At 38.9% G+C, this 21,457-nt stretch overlaps 1 protein-coding gene across 1 annotated transcript in view; it reads right to left on the reverse strand.

Moving 5' to 3' along the window:
• Positions 1 to 1,090: 1,090 nt before the first annotated feature.
• The window catches only part of GTF2H1 (general transcription factor IIH subunit 1), a 39,378-nt gene continuing 19,011 nt past the window's right edge, over positions 1,091 to 21,457 (reverse strand). Inside the window, exons 8-15 of the mRNA XM_004752091.3 lie at positions 19,084 to 19,211; positions 18,889 to 18,976; positions 14,889 to 14,977; positions 14,406 to 14,523; positions 9,955 to 10,045; positions 9,421 to 9,536; positions 8,048 to 8,140; positions 1,091 to 2,130 (exon numbers count right to left, since the gene is read on the reverse strand). Of these exons, the coding sequence (XP_004752148.1) occupies positions 2,044 to 2,130; positions 8,048 to 8,140; positions 9,421 to 9,536; positions 9,955 to 10,045; positions 14,406 to 14,523; positions 14,889 to 14,977; positions 18,889 to 18,976; positions 19,084 to 19,211 (810 nt within the window). The 3' untranslated portion in view covers positions 1,091 to 2,043. The remainder of the gene's footprint in view (positions 2,131 to 8,047; positions 8,141 to 9,420; positions 9,537 to 9,954; positions 10,046 to 14,405; positions 14,524 to 14,888; positions 14,978 to 18,888; positions 18,977 to 19,083; positions 19,212 to 21,457) is intronic.

The raw sequence follows: 21,457 nt of genomic DNA on the forward strand, positions 1-21,457 counted from the left end.
CCCATGCCTAAAGGATAAGGTCTGAATTTCCTACTTTGGCATGCAAAACCATTCACAACCTGAATTACACTGATTTTCCCAGTCATTTACTTGTCATTCCCAATCCTCCAATCTAACACATTAAGGTCTTTTCCCAAGCTCTCCTACCTTCATCATGCTTTGCCCTCTTCAACCTGCAAGGCTTAGCTAAAATATTACCTCTTTAGTAAAGAGGTAACCCAGTTCCCCAAAATGGTTTCTTTTTTCGGTCTCCATTACATTGATCACTTAATCTTTAACAGAGCACTCAACAGAGCATTTGTTTACAACTGCCTTTCCCAACAAACAAACTCTTCTATTTCCAACATTCTTCTACCTGCCCCATTGCTATTGCTTAGAGTAACTGTCGAGATAAGACATTTGAAAAGCACCCTGTAAAACTGGAAGGTGTAAGAGATTACCACTACTCTACGGATCTGAAGGAGAAATGGGAAGACTAAAGCCAAAAGGGAGGTTGTCCCTTTTCGTTTACCACTTCAAAGTCCAGCTTTTCAGCCTGCTGTAGCCATTATATGAAAGATGATCAGGGTTTCCAGTTACGGAATCAGTCACAAGGATGGAAGGTACAGCATACAGAATATAGTCAATGGTACTGCAATAAATGGTGACAGATGGTTGCTACGCTTGTGAACAGAGAGCATAACATGGAGAGTTGCTGAATTACTATGTGATACACCTGAAACCCAGATAACACTGTATGTCAACCATACTCCAATAAAACAAAAAAATTTTTTAAAAAGAAAAAAAAAGGAAAGATAACCAGCTTGTACAATGGCTTTAAAAAAGAATGAGTGGACCACCCAAGTAAATATAACACATGAGAAACCACAAGATGTCTTAACTGCTAAAAGAGTTATCTATAAAAAGTTTTACTTTTAAAATGTAAGACATCTATAAAGTCTTAAACAGGGAGTTGATCCTTTTAGGAACAAAATATGGCATAATTCCAGAAACAAGATTTTTTTTTTTTTTTTTGCATTTAGTCTTTTCAATCACTATGCAATGATTATCGGTTCGCCAAGGACAGTAACAGATTCTGGAGAAAAGGAGATATGAGAAACATCTTTTATTTTTTTCTAAAGAGGTGAAAATAAGTAAGATTTCTTATATTTCTCACTCATAAGATTTTTAAACTCTTAAAAATGCAATTTCCTCTTTTCAAAGCACATGCCATCTTAAAAAAAAATCTTAGCAATGTACATTTGCACTCAAAGAAAAACATGCAGCGCCATTGTCTTCTGACAAAATTCTGCATAAAACCCCCCCACGCAACTTTCTGCAAATATGTTCCCTCTTAATCATTTAGGGACTCCAAACCACAAACATTCAGTGCAACATTTATTGTTTCTTATTTCCGTAGGAAACACAGGACCAATGATGTCTTCTGACTATAACTGTTTCCTGATGGTTGAGCAACAGTCTCCTTCTGCTTTACTTGAAAGTACTCTCTTAACCTGCTGATGTAAGGGACAACTAGAATTCAGTACAGCTTGAGGATCCAAGTGGAGGATGGAGGAGAAATACTTAAGGTGTACCCTGTGCCATAAACTTAGGAAAAAAATTTACAAAGGAAAAAAAAAAACACCTCAGATTTTATCAATGCACCCTTTTAAAAAGTTCTTTTTTTTTTAATTTCTGAAAGCAGCTTAATGTGAATCAAAAGCAGTTCCTGAGTAACTGCAGTAAACAGTGTCTCTTTAAGATAAACGTACGTGTGTGTGTGTGTGTGTGTGTGTACACACACACACACACACACGTATGTATCTGCAACTTAGCTCATTTTGGTTCTGCCTTAATTTACCTCCCCAGCTTTGAGTTTAGTCACAGTTCCTTTCCTTTCAGGTCACAATGTGCAAGTACAACAACATCAGCTCCAAGAGTTGGCGTGGTTCAGACGTTCGTCACTTCTGTGTGATCACTGGCATGTCTCAGGCCAGGTTTCCAGAGTCACTGCAGGTCACAGTTCTCTCAATTTCACAAAAACTTGCAAGAGCCACAGATCCTTCACGTTTTCTTCAGGAGACGCCGTGACTGCCACTTGTGGAGCTTGTTGTAGGCGGTCTGCAGCATCTCTTCTATGTGACTTACCAACTGAAAAACACAGCAAGACACTTAAGCAATAACTGGGCAAAGGCTGGGGAAGTGAATGCCTCTGATCCAGATCTGGCACATACTTCGGAGTGTAGTTTCCAAGCTCATTTATATTACCCCAATGAGGCAACTTGCAAGCCCTCGGTGAGGGTATAAAAGGTTAAGAGATGGTGGGATAGAGGCTGGAGTTCACACTGGATTGCAGTGTCTGGCTTGTCATTAACCGACTATAAGACAACACGGAAGTTGCAACTGGGCTCTAGGCTCAGTTTCTTCTGTCAAGTGAAGGAGGTGTACTAATATGATGATTTCTAGATTAAACACTAGTCTGTAGGCTAAAGCCAGGATGGTGGCATCAACATTATTTTATAGAACAGGTGAAAAAAATGCCTTACTCTCCTGAATATTCTGATGTAGCAGGTGTGGGATGAGATCTTTGATGTTCAAAAGCTCCTGTAGCTAATTTTGCTACACAGCCAATCTTGTGAAGCACTTTTCCAAGTTTTTAATGGTCTTTTCCAGCTCCAATGTTACAGAATTTCAATATAACTCAGTAGATTAAAGAAAATATAAATGGTGTCAATGCTTCACTAGGTACTATTTGTCATACCTTAGGTCAGGACTATGTATCTTAAGTAGAAAAGGATTTTACCCCTTGTCATGGATATAACTAGCAGTCAGTCAATAGGACCACACTGATCTAAGCTGTTAAAGACTCCTGAAGGAAAATGTCTTCAGAACATTTCTTTGTGGAGATGGACAGTGTTTATGTGGTTGGAAGTTAACAGTCTTATAAAACCTGTAAATCAGTTCTGGCAGTATGTGGATAGGGACAGGAAGTCCTAAATCCTTGTAGTATGGCAATGAATTAGATTCAGTCTGAGGCAGAATTAAAAAAACAAGGGGCACCTGGGTGGCTCAGTGGGTTAAAGCCTCTGCCTTCTGCTCAGGTCGTGATCCCAGGGTCCTGGGATCAAGCCCTGCATCAGATTCTCTGCTCAGCAGGGAGCCTGCTTCCTCCTCTCTCTCTGCCTGCCTCTCAACCTACTTGTAATCTCTGTCTAATAAATAAATAAAATCTTTGGTGAAAAAAAAGAATTAACAAAACAAAACACTCTTATTTACCCCATCTGCTATCATTATGGTGGGGGAGGCGATGAGGTATTAGGCTATTTAGTTCTGTCTGGAAAATACATAAAAATAATTTAATTTGCTTGATGGGCACCAGTGGTTCCACAATGCCAATTAGGAGATGAATGCCATACCCTCATGTAAGGCTGTACAGGCAAACCTTATTATGCAACATTTTATGCTTATGTACTTTTTTTTTTTTTTTTTATAAACTGAAGGTCTGCAACAGCACTGCACTGATTAAGTCTATCAGTACCATCTTATCAGCAGCATTTGCTCACTCAATGTCTCTCAATTTTGGTAGTTCTAGCAACATTTCAAAGTTTTTCATCATTATATTGTTATGGTAATCTGTAGCCAGTGTGACTTTGATGTTTGTGCAATTGTTTGGGGGCACCTTGAACGATGCATATAAGATGGCAAACTTAATAGATAAATGTTGTGTTCTGACTTCCACTGAATGGCTGTTCCCTACCCCAATCCAGGACTCCCTATTCACTAACACGTAATACTGAAATGAAGCCAATTAATAACCCTATAATGGCCTCCAAGTGTTCAAGTGAAAGGAAGAGTCACACATTGCCCACTTTAAAATCAAAACGTAGAAATGATTTAGGTTAGTGAGGAAGGTGTGTTGAAAGCTGAGACAGGCTGAAAGCTAAGCCTCTCTGTGCCTGTTAGCCAAGTTGTGAATGCAAAGGAAAAGTTCTTCAAAAAAATTAAGTGTTATTCCAGTGAACATATGAATGGATGGTAAGAAAGCAAAACAGCCTTATTGCTGATATGAAGTTTTAGTGATCTGGTAATGAAGAGGAAGGCCTTAATTCTCTTCAGTTCTATGAAGGCTGAGAGAAGTGAAGAAGCTGCAGAAGGAAAGTCTGAAGCCAGCAGAAGCTGAGTCATGAATTTAAGGAAAAAAGCAGACTCTGTAACAGGAAAGTGCAAGGTGAAGCGGCAAGTGCTGATGCAGAAGCTGCAGAGTTCTCCAGAAGATCGAGCTAAGTTAACTAATGAAGGTAGCTACACTAACCAATAGATTTTGAATAGAGACAAAACAGCCTTCTACTGGAAGATGCCATCTAGGACTTTCAAAGCTAGAGAGAAGTCAATGCCAGGCTTCAAAAGTTCCAAGGACAGGCTGATCCCCTTATTAGGAACTAATGCAGTTGGTGACTTTAAGTTTTAGCCAATGCTCACTTACCATTCGATTACCCTAAGGCTGTTAAGAATTAAAATAAATCTCTTCTGCCTGTGCTCTATACACAGAACAAAGCCTGGATGATAGCACATCTATTTATAACATGGTTTAGTGAATATTAAGTCCACTGTCGAGACCTACTCAGAAAAAGATTCCTTTTGAAATATTACTGTTCATTGACAATGTACCTGGTCACCCTGGAGCTCTGATGGAGATGTACAAATGAATGTTGCTTTCATACCTGCTAACCCAACATAATTCTGTAGCCCATGAATTTGAGTAGTAATTTTGACTTCTAAGTCTTACTATTTAAGAAATACAATTCATAAGGCTTTAGATGCCATACATAGGGATTCCTGAGGGATCTATCAAAGTAAAATGAAAACCTTCTGGAAAGGATTCACATTTCTGTTGGCACCTGGGTGGCTCAAGTGGTTAAGTGACTGCCTTCAGCTCAGGTCATGATCCCGGAGCCTGGAGTTGAGGGGCTCCCTGCTCAGCGGGGAGTCTGCTTCTCTCCCTCCCTCTGCCTCTCCCCCTGCTTTTGTGTACTCTCTCTCCCTCTCTCAAATAAATAAATAAATAAATAAATAAATAAATAAATAAAATAGAAAAAAGAAAAAAATTAAGGATTCACCATTCTAGATGCCATTAAGAATGGTCGTGATTCATGGTAAGAGGTCAAATATCAACATTAACAGGAATTTGAAAGAAGCTGATTCCAACCCTCATGGTTAATTCTGAATGGTTCAAGACTTCAATGGAGGAAGGAACTGCAAGGTGGTGGAAACAGTAAGAGAACTAGAATTAGAAGAGGAGCCTGAACATGTGACTGAATGACGGGCATCAAAGGAGTTGCTTCTCAGGGATGAGCAAAGAAAGTGGTTTCTTGAGATGGAATCTACTTCTGGTGAAGATGTTGTGAAATGACAAGAGGGGGTTTAGAATATTACATAAACTTAACTGTAAAGCAGCGGCAAGATTTGAGAGGACTGACTCTGAAGAAGCTCTAATATGGGTGAAATGCTCACACACAGCACCCCATGCTACAGAGAAACTGTTTGTGGAAGGAATAGCCCATTGATGCAGCATATTTCACTGCTGTCTTATTTTAAGAAATTGCCACAGCCACCCCAACCTTCAGCAGCCACCAACACAGAGGTAATACCCTCCACCAGCAAAAAGATTATGACTCTCTGAAAGTTGAGGAGGATAGAAGTTTTAGCCATTTTTAATTAAGGGATGTACTGCAGTGCCTCAGTTGGTTGTGCGTCTGCCTTTGGCTCAGGTTGTGATCTCGAGGTCCTGGGATCAAGCCCCAAATGAGGCTCCCTGCTTCTCTCTTTCCTCCCTGCTTGTGCTCTCTCAAGTAAGTAAATAAAATTTTAAGGAAAAAAAAGGGATATAAAATGTTTTTTTTTTTAAGATGTAATGTTACTGCACACTTAATAGACTACAGGAAAGTGTAAACCTAACTTTTACATGCGCTGGAAAACAGAAAAAGTAATTTACATCACTTTATTGCAGTGGTCTGGAACCAAATCTGCAACGTCTTTGAGGTAATACATGTACATGGTCTCAGAGTCCTTTTTACCACAGTATTCCAGGCAGTTACAATCAAGAAGGGCACGTGAACTGAAACTTATGTGTTGTCCTTGCTCTCTTGTAGGAAGGTATTTCAAACTTCTTTCCTGATTGTAAGTAGTACTATCATTTTGAGAAAAACCACTTAGAACATTTAGGGAATAAACACCAAAAACTTTACTGATGAAGAATTTTCAGCTTTCAATTGTAAAACACCTTTTGATTAACCTACTTATTGAAATACTAAATTTGTATATACTCTTCCTTCCCCTTTATCTCAGAGAAGACAGCATAACAGATACAAAAAATTGTCTCCTGCAGGTTGCTCTAGCCTTGCAGTAAAAACAATGTTAAGGGGCGCCTGGGTGGCTCAGTGGGTTAAAGCCTCTACCTTCGGCTCGGGTCATGATCCCAGGGTCCTGGGATCGAGCCCCACATCGGACTCTGCTCCGCGGGGAGCCTGCTTCCTCCTCTCTCTCTCTGCCTGCCTCTCTGCCTACTTGTGATCTCTGTCAAATGAATAAATAAAATCTTAAAACACTTTGCACTTGCTCCCTCACCCACAGCCCCACCCTACTGTAAGCAATCAGGGAAGCTGAAGGCAGACCATAAGGCAGCCACTCTAAGGTCTCCTGTTAAAGAGTAGCAATTCTGTCCTTCTTTTGCAGGGTTAGATTTGTGCTTGCTCCTCAGGTTTTCAAAATAATAATTTTTTAGGGACATACACATAGGTTCTAAATCTACAGAACAAAATGTAGAGACGATTGGGGCATTTGGCAGGCTCAGCTGGTAGAGGATGCAATTCTTGACGTGGGGTTGAGTTCAAGCCCCACCATGGAGACAGAGTGTTTTTTTTTTTTAATTTTTAAAAATTATTTATTTATTTATTTATTTATTTATTTATTTATTTAAAGATTCTATTTATTTATTTGACAGACAGAGATCACAAGTAGGCAGAGGCAGGCAGAGAGAGAGGAGGAAGCAGGCTCCCTGCTGAGCAGAGAGCCCGATGTGGGACTCGATCCCAGGACCCTGACATCATGACCTGAGCTGAAGGCAGAGGCTTAACCCACTGAGCCACCCAGGCACCCCGAGACAGAGTGTTTTAAGTAAACCAACCAACCAACCAACCAACCTCATGGAGTTATTACAAATGCTGGGGTTAGTGGTGGCCTTGGAAGACTGAAGAGGGAAGGGTAGGCAACTAGATAGGGAATATCTATGGGTATTGGCATTGCTTCATTTCTTATGATGGTTTGTGGGTAAATACTTGTTTTATTGTTTTAAAAAGTATTAGGTATTTTATACACTCTTCTGAATGTATGATACATTTTGTATTTAAAAACTAGTACTCATGGGGCACCTGGGTGGCTCAGTGGGTTGAACCTCTGCCTTCGGCTCAGGTCATGATCTCGGGGTCCTGGGATTGAGCCCCGAGTAGGGCTCTTTGCTCAGCGGGGACCCTGCTTCCCCCCCGCCCGCCTGCCTCTCTGCCTACTGTGATCTCTCTCTCTGTCAAATAGGTGAATGAAATCTTTATTTAAATAAGAAAAAAAAAGGGGCGTCTAGGTGGCTCAGTGGGTTAAAGCCTCTGCCTTCAGCTCAGGTCATGATCTCAGGGTCCTGGGATTGAGCCCCGCATCGGGCTCTCTGCTCAGCCGGAAGCCTGCCTCCTCCTCTCTCTCTGCCTACTTGTGATCTCTGTCTGTCGAATAAATAAATAAAATCTTAAAAAACAAAACAAAACTAGTACTCAAGAGGGGCACCTGGCTGGCTCAGTTGGAAAAGCATGCCACTCTTAAGAACCCCACACTGGGTACAAAGATTACAAAAAAAAAAAAAAAAGGCAAAAAACCCCCAACAACAAAAAAACACACTCTGAGCAACAGGAAAAAAAAAAAGAAACCCCAAATGTATCTACTCATTCACATGAAAACAAAGTTAATTTCACCTTTTTGCAACACAGAGAAAGAAAATCAGGCCAAAACCATATTGTTGCCTTACATTTGTGCTTAAATACTGTCTCCGAATTTTTTCTTGGAATGGGCAGAGTTTCGTAACTTGAAATCGTTCCAAATTACTTTTCATTTTTACTACCTACAAAAGATGACAAAAATAATAAATTATACAGAAATCTCAAAGAACCTATAGGGATCAAGAGAAAAACACACATAGGAAGGTTACTTATTTATTTTTTTAAAACTAGATTAACTGGCTTCAGGCAAAGAAACAGTATCTACCACCACTCAGTAGTTCATAAACACTGTGGTTTATAATTCATACCCCTCTCAATATTTTTTATGTATGTGTAAAAACACATTTATTATACTGTTTTAAAATTTTACTTAACATGAACATCTTTCAGTCATTAAATACTCACTTAAGTCATCATTTAAAATGGATGCATTGTATTTCAAAGTATGCACAGCAAATGCTTCTTAATTAAACCCCTTCTGGTAGCTAATTAGGCCACTTCCACATTTGCTTCAGAGACAGTGGTAGAGGAACATCTCTACTGCTAAATATTCTTAATTATTTCCTTACCTTAAATTCCTAACATTGAATTTCTGGGTCAAAGCAATTTTTAAAAAGGTAGTATGAGTAATGGAAGAAAGGACTCTTAGCAAACGGGCCATCACTGATAATTTTAAATTTTTTGTTATTTTTAAAACCACAGATTAAAAAAACGCTCTTTCACTGTAGCTTCAAAGATAATTTATTTGACTACTAATGAGTATGAAAATTTCTTTCTTCATCTCATTCTTTAGTGAGATGCCTGCTGAAAGTCTCTTGCCTAATATATTTTTTTAATTTTTTATTTTTTATAAACATGTATTTTTATCCCCAGACTTGCCTATTATTTTTAATGGTGTATTTAACCTTTTCTCTTAAGAGTTGTTTAAAAGAGTAATCTATATAGTTAAACTATTAATATTAATACTATAAATATTTTCCCATTTGTCAACTGTCCTTTAATTGGTTAAAGGGTATTAGTGTTAAATAGCTAGTGCTATATTTGTTGTCAATCTCAGTCTGAATTTCATTATCTCTACAAAATATACCAAATAAGTAATTTTATTGATGTAACTTGTTTGGGTCTCCATTCTTTATTTGCTCCCAGTGGCTTACAGCTTGACACAAGTTTTAAGATGTACAATCGTAAGTTATAAGCTTGTCTGAATCTCAAGTTTCTTCATCTATAAAATGGGTCTGAATACCTACTCCATTAAGATGCTGCAGGCTTAAATTAACATATACAAGTAGCTATCCGAGTGGCTAGCACATGGTAAACACACAATACAATTTTCTGATTTCAAAATAACATGTCGCTAAGTCATACTACCACATAGCTGGCTGTGTTTGGAATCAATTCTGACCTTTTCTTCTAGGAATGGCGTATTAACAGGGAAGCAGGACCAGAAGTGCCGTAGAAGTTCCCCAACAGCCACATAAAGGTGTTTCAATTCAGACTGAATATCATTTGGCACCATCTCTGTAGAAAAAAGAATAGGATAAAAGTTATTTCCACATATGGACACTCTCTGAAAGAAGGACCACTAACAGAATAAATCTGCACATGTGCACTTAGCCAATGCCAAGCCAGGATGTGCTAACCTGAGGTAAGGTAATGATTTTGTTGCTATGTTAGAATTCAAATTCCCTGAGATTTTGGAGCAATTTTCAGGTTTCTCTTTAATCTAAGAGGTTAGAAAGCAAAAAAGAAAGCTTTTCATATAATATAGGGAGACTAACAATGTACCACTGTTCGTAATATTAAGATAATTATGAAACCTAAGTTCTTTTCTAAATAGATCTCAGGATCTATCTGCATATCCAATCTAATTACTTTAGCATTCCTCCCAACTCGCTCTTTAGAGCTTTAATCAGTGAGAAAGTGGCTCTGCACGTACGGTTTATGGCTTGCTGGGTCCCTCCCTGCATAAGTGCTCCTCCGGGTGACAGCGTTGTGATCGTACTACTGGCAGCGCTACTTGAGAGAACCTGAAAGAAACGGACACACAAAGTGGGTTTCCTCTTCCTGCCATCTTCCTTACTTCCCATTTCAGTTTTACTGCATACATCTTTATTCCCGTATCACAATACATAATTTATAGCAGCCAGAGTGAAGGACTTCGCTTGAGGCCAGAAACACAGTGTGCACAGAAAGAGAGTATCTACCAGTCTTCCAGCAATACTGGGCAAGACTCTAGGCCTCAAAACTCACCTTTTTGCGGAGTAAAAGCCCTTTCTTAAGCACCAACTCAATTTGTGAAGTAAAACAACACATTAACATATACTTGCTGGCAGCTGGGGAAACAAAAACCTCAACAGAGCAGAAATAGATCATCTATTATTTTCCAAGGAAGTGAATACAACTAGCCAAAGGGGAAAAACATACTCCCCATTCTATCAGTATCAACAGTTAGGGAAGTAATTGGCCTATCTACTCAGTGACTGACTAACAAGTGCCAGGCATTGTGGTTACAGAGGAACAAATCATTCCGTGAATAGCTCAAGTGCAGGGTTAGTATGTCTAACGCTTTTCTTTCTTTCTTTTTTTTATTTTTTGAGAGAGACAGCAAGGGAAGGAACACAAGCAGGGGCAGTGGGAGAGGGAGAAACAGGCTCTCTGCGGAGCAGGGAGCCTGATGTGGAGGCTCGATCCCAGGACCCTGGGACCACAACACGAGCCAGATGCAGATGCTTAATGACTGAGCCATCCAGGCACCCCTTTCTAAGGCTTTTCAATGATGTTTTTGTAAGCTGAAATCCATGTGTATATGGACTGGATGAAAACAAAATTTCAGCTTGGAGTAAGCGTACAGAACATGACAACCATGAGTCAAGGGAACTTGGGCGTTCATGCCATTCCTACTTCCTTTTGTCAGAAATGTTATGATGTGTCAGAACCAGAAGCTTCAGTGATTGATGACTAGCCCTGGGCTGCACTCAGATATACACACCCAAGGACAGAGAACTTCTTGGGCCTTTCTGTCTCAATCCATGCATCTCAGATACAGCATTATTTCTGGGATGCAGAATAGGTGTGGGGAAGAATTTAAATATCTAAGATGGACCACAGCTTAAAAAAGTTAGGATGGTCTACTTGGGCCCAAGGGCCAGATGCTGGACAATTGTATTCCAGAAAGAAAAAGTCGTCAAGTAATGCCAAATTTATTATGTGTGCATATATATGCATATATATATATTTCTCAGCTCTGCCCATGGAAGGGACGGTAACACTGGCAGCAAATGATACCCCAACAGCAGTGAGGACACTGTACCCAGGTTGTAGTTTCTTTTCTTTCTTTCTTTCTTTTTTTTTTTTTAAGGATTTATTTATTTATTCTACAGAGAGAGAATCTCAAGCAGACTCCATGCTGAGTACAGAGTCTGATGCGGGGTTCAACCCCATGACCTGATACCATGACCTCAGCTGAAATCAAGAGTGGGATGCGTGACCAACTGAGCCACCCAGGCGCCCCCAAATCTACTCAGTACTAAAGAAGATTTTGTGGCTGGAGTGGGGAAAGCTTAAGACAAACCTAGAATATCTATCTCATTGTTCTATAAAGTAAGGTACTCAAAAATTGATGAAGACACTGTCAGAATGTTGATGTTTATAAAGAAGCATGGGTACATTTCTGGAGGTGAAAAAACTGCTTTTTTACTTATTGTGTAAGTGCTTACACAACTGTTTATGTTTATTAAAATTTCCAGGAGACTAAAAAAAGGTAATTTTACTGTATGTAAATCATACTTTGGTTTAACAAAAAACCAAAAAACAGCAACAGTTCATAACCCAAAGAATAACCTAAGAAACCATGACTCTTCTGTGATATAAATAAATATGCAAGAAAGGAAGCTCTTTGTCTTAGCAAAGTGTCACCACATGTAGAAGGGATGATGGAATTAGAAAATCACCATTTGGAGCACCAGGGCAGCTTAGTCAGTTGGGCGTCCAACTCTTGACTTCAGCTCAGATCATGCTTTCTGGGTCGTAAGACTGAGTCCTGCGTCAGACTCTATGTTCAGTGTGGAGCCTGTTTAAGATGCTCTTCCTCTGCCCCTCCCACTGCTTGTGTACTTGCTCACTCTTATCCCATTTAACCACCACTACAGCACTGTTTCTGGTAAGAAATCACCAATGGAGTCTACAAAATTCACAGCTAAGAGTTTGATACAAAATACAGTATTTATATAGCCTCAAAGTATCTCTCAAAATAACTCATTACAAAGGGAAAAACAGTAACGTTTTGGTTGAGAAACGAAGTAGATACTACCTTACCGGAGTGATTGGAAGTTAGGAAAAATAAATACATGCCTCCTGATAGGATACACTAAGGATGACACCTCACTTCTGTGATATTCCTGCCAAAAACGCATAATGTGAATCCAATCGTGAGGAAACACTAGAGAAACTCAAATTGAGGTAATTTTGCAAAAAAAACTAGCTTTTACTAAAATATCAAGCTCAGGGGCGCCTGGGTGGTTCAGTGGGTTGGGGCCTCTGCCTTCGGCTTGGGTCATGGTCCCAGGGTCCTGGGATCGAGCTCCACGTTGGGCTCTCTGCTCGGCAGGGACCCTGCTTCCTCCTCTCTCTCTGCCTGCTTCCCTGCCTACTTGTGATCTCTCTCTGTCAAATAAATAAATAAAATCTTTAAAAATAAATAAATAAAATATCAAGATCATGAAAATACAAAGAAAGACTGAAAAATGGTTCCATCTGAAAGGAGACTAAAAAGACATGAGGGGGCGCCTGGGTGGCTCAGTGGGTTAAGCCGCTGCCTTCGGCTCAGGTCATGATCTCAGGGTCCTGGGATCGAGTCCCGCATCGGGCTTTCTGCTCAGCAGGGAGCCTGCTTCCCTCTCTCTCTCTCTCTGCCTGCTTCTCCATCTACTTGTGATTTCTCTCTGTCAAATAAATAAATAAAATCTTTAAAAAAAAAAAAAAAAAAAAAAAAAAAAAAAAAAAAAAAAAAAAAAAAAAAAGACATGAGAACTAAATGCAACTTATGAACCTGACTTGGATGCTGGACCAAAAAAGTTTTCTTTGCTGTAAGGAACATTGGTGGTACAACTGGTAAAATTTTTGTAAGACCTAAAAGGTTGGATAAGAATGATAATAATGCTTTATCAATGTTAAGTCATCATTTCTCTAACTGTTATTATTTATGAGAGTATCTTTAGTAAATACAAACTGAAGTATTTCAGAATTTCTACTCTCAAAATGGGCCAGAAAACTTTTTTTTCCCCCAACTTTCTATAAATCTGAAATCACTTCAAAATAAAAAGTAAAAAAATAACTTCCAGTATGTGACAAGCACTACAAGACATGTACGAACTCTGCCTCAGGGTTTATGAAAACAGACACCCTCCCTGCCTCTGCCCCGAACTTGTTACTGGGCATGTTGAAGATTGCTTTACAGAGACAATGAAATCTGACCTGAGTTTCGGGTAATTATTAGGTCGCAGAGACAGGTTAAAGGTATTCTAAGAAGAGAGAAAGCCTGAGCTTTCTCTCTTTTCTAGGTAGTTCAGTGTTTTAGGCTGGAGAGAAGACTCTTGGTTGTGTGTGGAAGGGAACGGTAGAGATACAGCTGGAACTGAAACTGGAGACATGGATTAGGGCCGGACTGTAAAGGCTTTATGCACCAGACAAAGGCATTCAGACAACTGCTATGCCAATGAAAGGAAGCAGTGAAAGTTTTAAGCTGCAGAGTGGTAAGATTAAATAAAATTGATCATGTCTGCCTAAACCAAGGAGTCAAGAAATACTGAAGAATGGACAGGACTTCCAGATCAACTTAAGTATGAATAAGAGGGATGCCTGGGTGGCTCTGTGGGTTAAGCATCTGCCTTTGGCTCAGGTCATAATCCCAGGGTCCTGGGATTATGCCGTATCAGGCTCCCTGCTCAGGGGGAGTCTGCTTCTCCCTCTGCTTGCTGCTCCCCCTGCTTGTGCGTGATCTCTCTTGGACAAATAAATAAATAAAATCCTTAAAAAAAAGACAAGTATGAATAAGAGCTATAGATAATAAGCTCAATTTTATGTATTCTAGTTTGAGGTCATATAGAGTATCTAGACAGTGATGTCCAGTTTTTTGGAAATCTGGGAAATTTCCCCAATAACACTGTGTATGTGGGAGGAAAATAATTAGCAATCACAAAACTCATCTGTTTTTATTATCATCTTAACTTTAGATACTTCTGGAATGTGCCAAAATTTTTTTTCAATTTATTTGTAGAAATATGTCTTTAAACCCAATTAAAACAGTTTATATAGTTCAATTTGGCTATGCTCGTAAACTAAGGAAAGAACTATGGGAATTCTGGTTTTCAAACAGTACAAGTCACCTACCTGAGTTAATTTGGGTGTATAAGCTTCCATTTCTTGCCTAATACTTTGAAAAGAATTAATAATGTCCTGACTTGTTGCATACTGTAGTGACTGGATTGGAGTTGGACCGTGATAATACCTGAAGATTAGCAAAGAAGAAAGAAATTACTAATCACACAGAATAAACATCTGTCCTTCAAATATTTTAGTAGTCCCCATGTCTCCAAAGCAAAAAATAATCTATTTAAACAGATCTGAGTAAAATAACTTAATTCCCCTAAGGGCAGTAAGAAAATTGCACAGAGAACCACATTTTTATCTTGGCTTTGATCATTTAAGCATCCTTTTCTGAAATGCACAAATTAAGTTTTCAAGGAAAAAAGATAGTTTATTCTTATGGTAACAAAGAGACTTAAAACTTGAGTGCTATACTTGCAGAATATACTCTGCAGTGATTTGTGTTACATAACTGTTGTGCCCCAAGTTAATATTGACCAAACTTACCTATCTGACTTCTTGAGGTTTAGTGCAATCGTTTTTATGGAATTATTTTTCCCCAAGTCTTCATATTCAATAGACTCTTGCAACTTTGCCTGCAATTATCAACATAGCACTTTTTATGGTACTTTTCCTTATAAAAGTAATGAACATGATTGAAAAAGCACAACTATACACAGGGTAAAACATGACGTTTTCCCACCATGAACTTCAATTCCTAGAGATGACTATTCTAACAACTGGTTGAACTCATTTTCTCACCAACCTCTTACAGTACCTGCTTTCCTACAATCTGGCAGGTGAAAATGGTGTGTTTTCCTATTTTTCCACTAAATAAGCAGGACTAATCTATTATGTGTTGTAAATACTTTTTCTTCTCATTTGGTGTTGTTTGGTTTTAATTATTCCCTTACTGCTTATTCTTCTGTGGATTAATTTTTTGCTTAAATCTTTGATCTATTTAGTATTTATTTTGGAATAAGCAATCTGAAATTCTTTTTACTCATCAGTTCTCCCAACACCATTTGTAAAATAATGTTTCGTTTCCTGTGGATCCTGAAATACCATGTTTATTATATGTTATTTAATTTCTCCACATATTTGGGTTTACTTCTGTGCTCTTTATTTTGGTTTTACTAATCTGTTTTCTCCTGTGCTAGTAAAAGACTGCTAAATTTCTACAGCCCATGTTAATTAAAAAAGATATAGGAAAGCAATCTACATGGCCATTTGTGAAATTAATTCTACAATATTTCATCCCTTATATAGCTATGAAATTCACCTGATAAACCCTCATCTGTAGCTACCAAGAGCAGAATCAAAACATTTCAGTTATTAAATCTCTCTCAAAAACGGTCAGCCTGAAAACTTAGTTTTTTTTTTACTACTTTCCCAACTCTCCACCTTTCCACCAACTTCAAGGCATACCGAAATCTAATCTTCATTACTTTTCACAGAACATCAAGCTCATTTCTATCCCTGCTGCTCCCTACCTAAGTCATGTCTCTAACCTAACCTCCCATGATAACCCAAATCCTACACTTGTGCTAAGGCCTCACTGGGTGACCTGACTCTTCTACTTAACTGGAAACTCCATTAAAGTAAGGACTCTATTACTACTTTTGAATCTCCCATTCTATAAAACCCTTCTGTAGAACACACATCAGACTATTTCAAACTATTGATTTGAAAGAACATCTAGAGTCAGTATTTATTATTGAACATAGTGAAAATTCACATAAACCATGATTTTTGACAAATCTTTAATGACCAAAAATCAAATGTACTTAGCGCCACAGTATCGCAAAGAAAAGCATCATTACCTAGATTTCATCTTAAACTCCTCTTTCATTTTAATTTCACTTTCCTTAGAAAAAAAAATATTTATTCAACTCACAAATATTTTTTAAAGGAGTGCACTTGTGATGATCACCCGGTAATGTAGTATGTAAGCACTGAACCATTAAGTTGTAGGGATGCCCAGGTGGCTCAGTCAGTTAAGTGGCTGCCTCTGGCTCAGGTCATGATCTCAGGGTCCTGGGACTGAGTCCCATGTTGGGCTCCCTGCTCAGCGGGGAGTCTGCTTCTCCCTCTCCTCCTCCTGACCCCTGCTCATGCTCTCTCTCAAATACATAAAACCTTTAAAAAGAATAAACCGTATACCTGAAAACAAGTATTACACCATATGCTAACTAACTGGAATTCAAATAAAAACTTAAAAAAAAAAAATCTTATTGGCTTTGTTAAATATTTGTTGGAGAATGAGAGAGAAAGTGAGAGCATGAGAAAAGGGGAAGGTTCAGAGGGACAGAGAGAAGCAGTCACACCATTGAGTGGGGAGCCCAATGTGGGGCCCAACCTAGGACCTCAGGATCACACCTGAGCTGAAGGAAGATGCTTAACTGCCTGAGCCATCCAAGTGCCTATGGCTTAGTTGTAAAAGTATATATGCAGGCGACGCCTGGGTGGCTCAGTGGGTTAATGCCTCGGCCTTAGGCTTGGGTCATGATCCTAGGGTGCTGGGACTGAGCCCCACCTTCAGCTCTCTGTTCAGCAGGGAACCTGCTTCCTCCTCTCTCTCTCTGCTTGCCTCTCTGCCTACTTGTGATCTCTATCATTCAAATAAATAAATAAATCTTTAAAAAAAAAAAAAAAAAAAAGAAGTGTATATGCGGGGTGCCAGGGTGGCTCAGTTGTTGGGTGTCTGCCTTCAGCTCAGGTCATGATCCCAGGATCCTGGGATTGAGCCCACCTAAGGCTCCCTGCTCAGCGGGAAGCTTGCTTCACCCTCTCTCACTCCTCCTGCTTGTGTTCCTATGTCTCTCTCTGTCAAATAAATAAATAAATTCTGGCTTAAAAATAAATAAAAGTGTATAAGCCTATAGAAACATTAAGTTACTGAAGCATGAACCAAAGACTCATCTGTAATTCCTTTATAGAAAGATAACCATTTAACATATTCTTTTGAAGGTGTTTTTAAAAAGTTCATAAAGTTTTTTTTACAAGTGAAATTGTATCACATAGTCTGTTCTGTGAACTTTTCATTTATGAATTTTTATTTTCTTTGATTCCTAGTGTAAATAACACAAAAACTACAAGTTTTATTTTGACAGACTTTTGATTTCATCTTCCCTATAGACACTAAACTCTCTGAGGATAAGAACTTTTACTCATTTTTGTTTCCCACCCCTTAATACTTGGAGCAACTCCAAAATCGTTTCTTGAATTTATTTTTTTTCCTTAGATTTTTATTTGACAGGAAGAGAGAGCACAAGTTGGCAGAGAAGTAGGCAGAAGGAGAAGGAGAAGCAGGGAGGAGAAGAAGCAGGCTCTCCACCGAGAGGAGCGCCTGATGTGGGGCTCAATTCCAAGACCCCGGGAGATCAGGATCAGAGCCTAAGGCAGATGTGCAACCAAATGAGCCACCCAGGTGGCCCCTAATTTATTGGAATTTAATTTTTTATGAATTAAACTTATGTGAACACTTTTTTAAATTCAGAATGTCATTAATCCTTTTGAAGTTATTCATGACCACATCAGTCTCTACTATATGGACATACCAATGATATTACTACTGGAATGTTTGCAATTATAATACTGAAATAAGTATTTGTATCTAAATATATGCACATCTTTTCCACTTTAAATAACTCTCCAGGGGCGCCTGGGTGGCTCAGTGGGTTAAGCCGCTGCCTTCGGCTCGGGTCATGATCTCAGGGTCCTGGGATCGAGTCCCGCATCGGGCTCTCTGCTCAGCAGGGAGCCTGCTTCCCTCTCTCTCTCTCTGCCTGCCTCTCCATCTACTTGTGATTTCTCTCTGTCAAATAAATAAATAAAATCTTAAATAAATAAATAAATAACTCTCCAAAATGAAATGCTGTCCCAAAAATGGAATAAGGGCAAGACAAAAATTTTAATACATATTGCCTGACTGCCTTCTAAGAAACCTTTATTGTACTTATTTTTATAATTGGGGAGGAATTTGAGAACACAGAAAGGTAGAGTAGCTTGGCAAAATAGCAAGGAAGGAAATATGGAAGTAGATAATTCTGTCCATATTCCCACACAGCCCCAAATGATTTCTTCAATATTTAGTAAGAACACATTTCTAACTCTGAAATGCTAGATTTAATATGAGGCCCCAATCCTATCTTTTAAAATCATATACACAAACCTTTAGGTTTTCTTCCTGTTATAGTGCCTTTGTTGAATACTCTTGCCCAGAACACAAACTGTATGACAATATGTGTGTATGTGTACATGTGAAGGAAAAAAGAGAACAAAACCAGTAAGAACAGTTAACAGACACGAGTGCATGGAAAGCTGGTTGGCAAGTTAAAACTGAGGAAGTACTCTTTAAAATGTTCAACAATTTATGCCAAATGCTTAATGTCTTGGTCAGAAGAATGGAGTCATCTGAGGTAATCGAGGATTTACATAAAATTCTAGCAGTTATACAGGCTGTCAGAAGAAACCTGAGCTCTAAACCTGAACTTTTTACCCGTACCCTTTTGACTGCTGGCTGGAAGCAATCTGCATCTCCAGAATTTCCATCGATGCTGCTGGGCTCACCATTTTGTTCATTTTGTGCTTCTCTTAAAACAAAGGGGGAAATGTTAAAAATCACAAGCAGAACAATGAGAAAATTCCATCTCGCTACCTTGAAAAGCCCAGTCATTGCACTTTTGCATGTATACTTAACTGTTTCCTGAGACCTGCTGCCAGGACCATGGCACTGTGATGGTTAAACCTCTTGATGATGGCAGCATTACTATTCTCCTTTATGGACTTAGAATTAGAAGTAGATGGCATGGAAGAAATGCCATAGCCCTAAAAGAAACAATTTGGAAGATTAAAAATCAAAATAAAGTTCTGGTTTTCTTCTCCATTATGAGACACACACTTAGCTGAAAATATTTTCTGGAGTATGGGACTGTATTAATTCTGAGCATTACTCAATTTTTACAGATAAACATTTTTAAAAGTTATGTACACAAAAAATACAATATTCTCCTTCTGGCATCAAAAAAACAATCTTAATCTAAAACAATGCATTTTGGGGCACCAGCATTTCAGGTCATGATCCCAGGGTCTTGGGAGTTGACCCCACATTGGGCTCCCTGCTCGCAAGCAATCTGCTTCTGCCTCTGCCCCCTGCTTGTGCTCTTTTTTCCTCTCTCAAATACATAAAATCTTAAAAACAAAACAAATTTAAACTGCGTATTTTCTTAAAAAAAGAGTTAAGTCATCTCTATACCCAATGTGGGGTTCAAACTTAACAACTCTGAGATTAAGAGTTGCATGTTCTACTGAATGCCCCAAACCGTAAAATTTTTTTAGAGTTTTGGATAGAGTTAGCAAAATATTAAATGAAGAAATAGAATACAGTGGAAAAAAAAAGGCATGGACTCTGGAATCATATAAATAGGGATTCAAATTCTAGCTGTATAATTTTTCAAGTATTATTTAAGCAAAGACAGTAATTTTTCCAAGCTCTGTAAAATAACTCAAATGTATATATGTATTTTTAAATAACTCAAATATTTTGAAATATGTACTGAGTTTGTGCTAGGCCTTACAGACAGAAAGTTAATATTTTGTGTCAAAGGAGCCAGTTAGTAGGGTCCTGGGCTGTAAGCCAGTACATATAGTTAAGGCTTCTATGTGCTAAAAGAGAGGAAGTAGCTAATCCCACTGGAGGAGAGCAGAGGTAGGTTCAAAAAAGCTTCAGGGAACACCATAACTTGATCCAGACATGAAGACAATAACGTTTAAATAAATAACATTTCAGGGAGAGGAAACTGCTTAAATATAGGTGTAAAAACATCATAATGCATATTGTGTCACCAGGTTTTTCTGTACTGCAGTCACATCTGGAATGAAGAGTGGGTCAGGGATTGGTGAGAGACATAAGGCTACAACGGTTAAATGAAAGATTATGAAAAGACTCACAGCATTCATCCATTTATCACATAATTACTGATGCCTTTTCTATACCACGTGTAGGGGACAGGTCAGTAAATAAGAGGTACCCTCACAAAAGGTGAAGTCTCCTCACCTTATACTCTACTAAGAAAGATTGCTTTTGAAAATGACAAATGGCATCAAGAAAATAAAGAAGGGGGGCATGATACAGCATCTGGATGGAGAGGACGAGCTACTTCACACAGTGGTTAGGGTAAGTCTCTCCTGAACCAGTCCAAACAGCTGTCTTAAAGATGGTAGAAGTTGGTTAGGGAGGGACGCCTGGGTGGCTCAGTTGGTTAAGCCGCTGCCTTTGGCTCAGGTCATGATCCCAGGGTCCTGGAATCAAGTCCCACATCAGGCTCCTTGCTCAGCAGGGAGCCTGCTTCTCTCTCTGCCTCTGCCTGCTTGTGCGTGCGTGCGCGCTCTCTCTCTCTCTCTGACAAATAAATAAATAAATAAAATTAAAAAGAAAAAAAGAAGCTGGTTAGGGAGAAGAGCAAGAAGGAGGAACAGCAAGTGCAAAGACCATGAGGTAGAGAAAACTTGGAATGGACTTGAAAGAAGGTATCTAGAGTATAAAGGAGTGTAAGTGGCCAGTACTGAGGTAGAAGTAGGCAGAGGCCAAATCAAGAAGAGCCTTGTAGGAGTTTTAAATTCAATGAGAATCCACCAAAGAGTTTTACACAGAAAAGTATTATGATCTGATTTATAACTTTTACTGTTAGAGGAAAGTAACTACAGGGAACAAAAGTGGAAACAGGAGTCTCAATTAGGAAGCTAATGAAAGCAATCAAGACAAAAATGGCGGTAGCCTAATAACAGTGAGAGGATGTAAGTGCGGAGATGGACAGATGTAGACAAACTGGAGATGTATTATACAGGACTTGCTAATGAACTGAACGTTGGAGGTGAAGGAAGAGGAGGAATCAAGGAGGTTCCCAGGTTTCCGCTTGAGCAACTTAGTCCATGGTAATTTTTTTTTTTTAAGATTTTTATTTATTTTAGAGAGAGACAAAATGTGAGCATGGGTGCATGTGCGTAAGTGGCAGGGGCTGGGGTCAGGCAGAGGGAGGAGAAGCAGATTCCCCATGGAGCAGGGAATCCAACGT

This window comes from Mustela putorius, unplaced genomic scaffold (genome assembly GCF_011764305.1).
Source record: "Mustela putorius furo isolate JIRA1106 unplaced genomic scaffold, ASM1176430v1.1 tig00003859_pilon_pilon_pilon, whole genome shotgun sequence".
NCBI classification, from domain to species: Eukaryota; Metazoa; Chordata; class Mammalia; order Carnivora; family Mustelidae; genus Mustela; species Mustela putorius.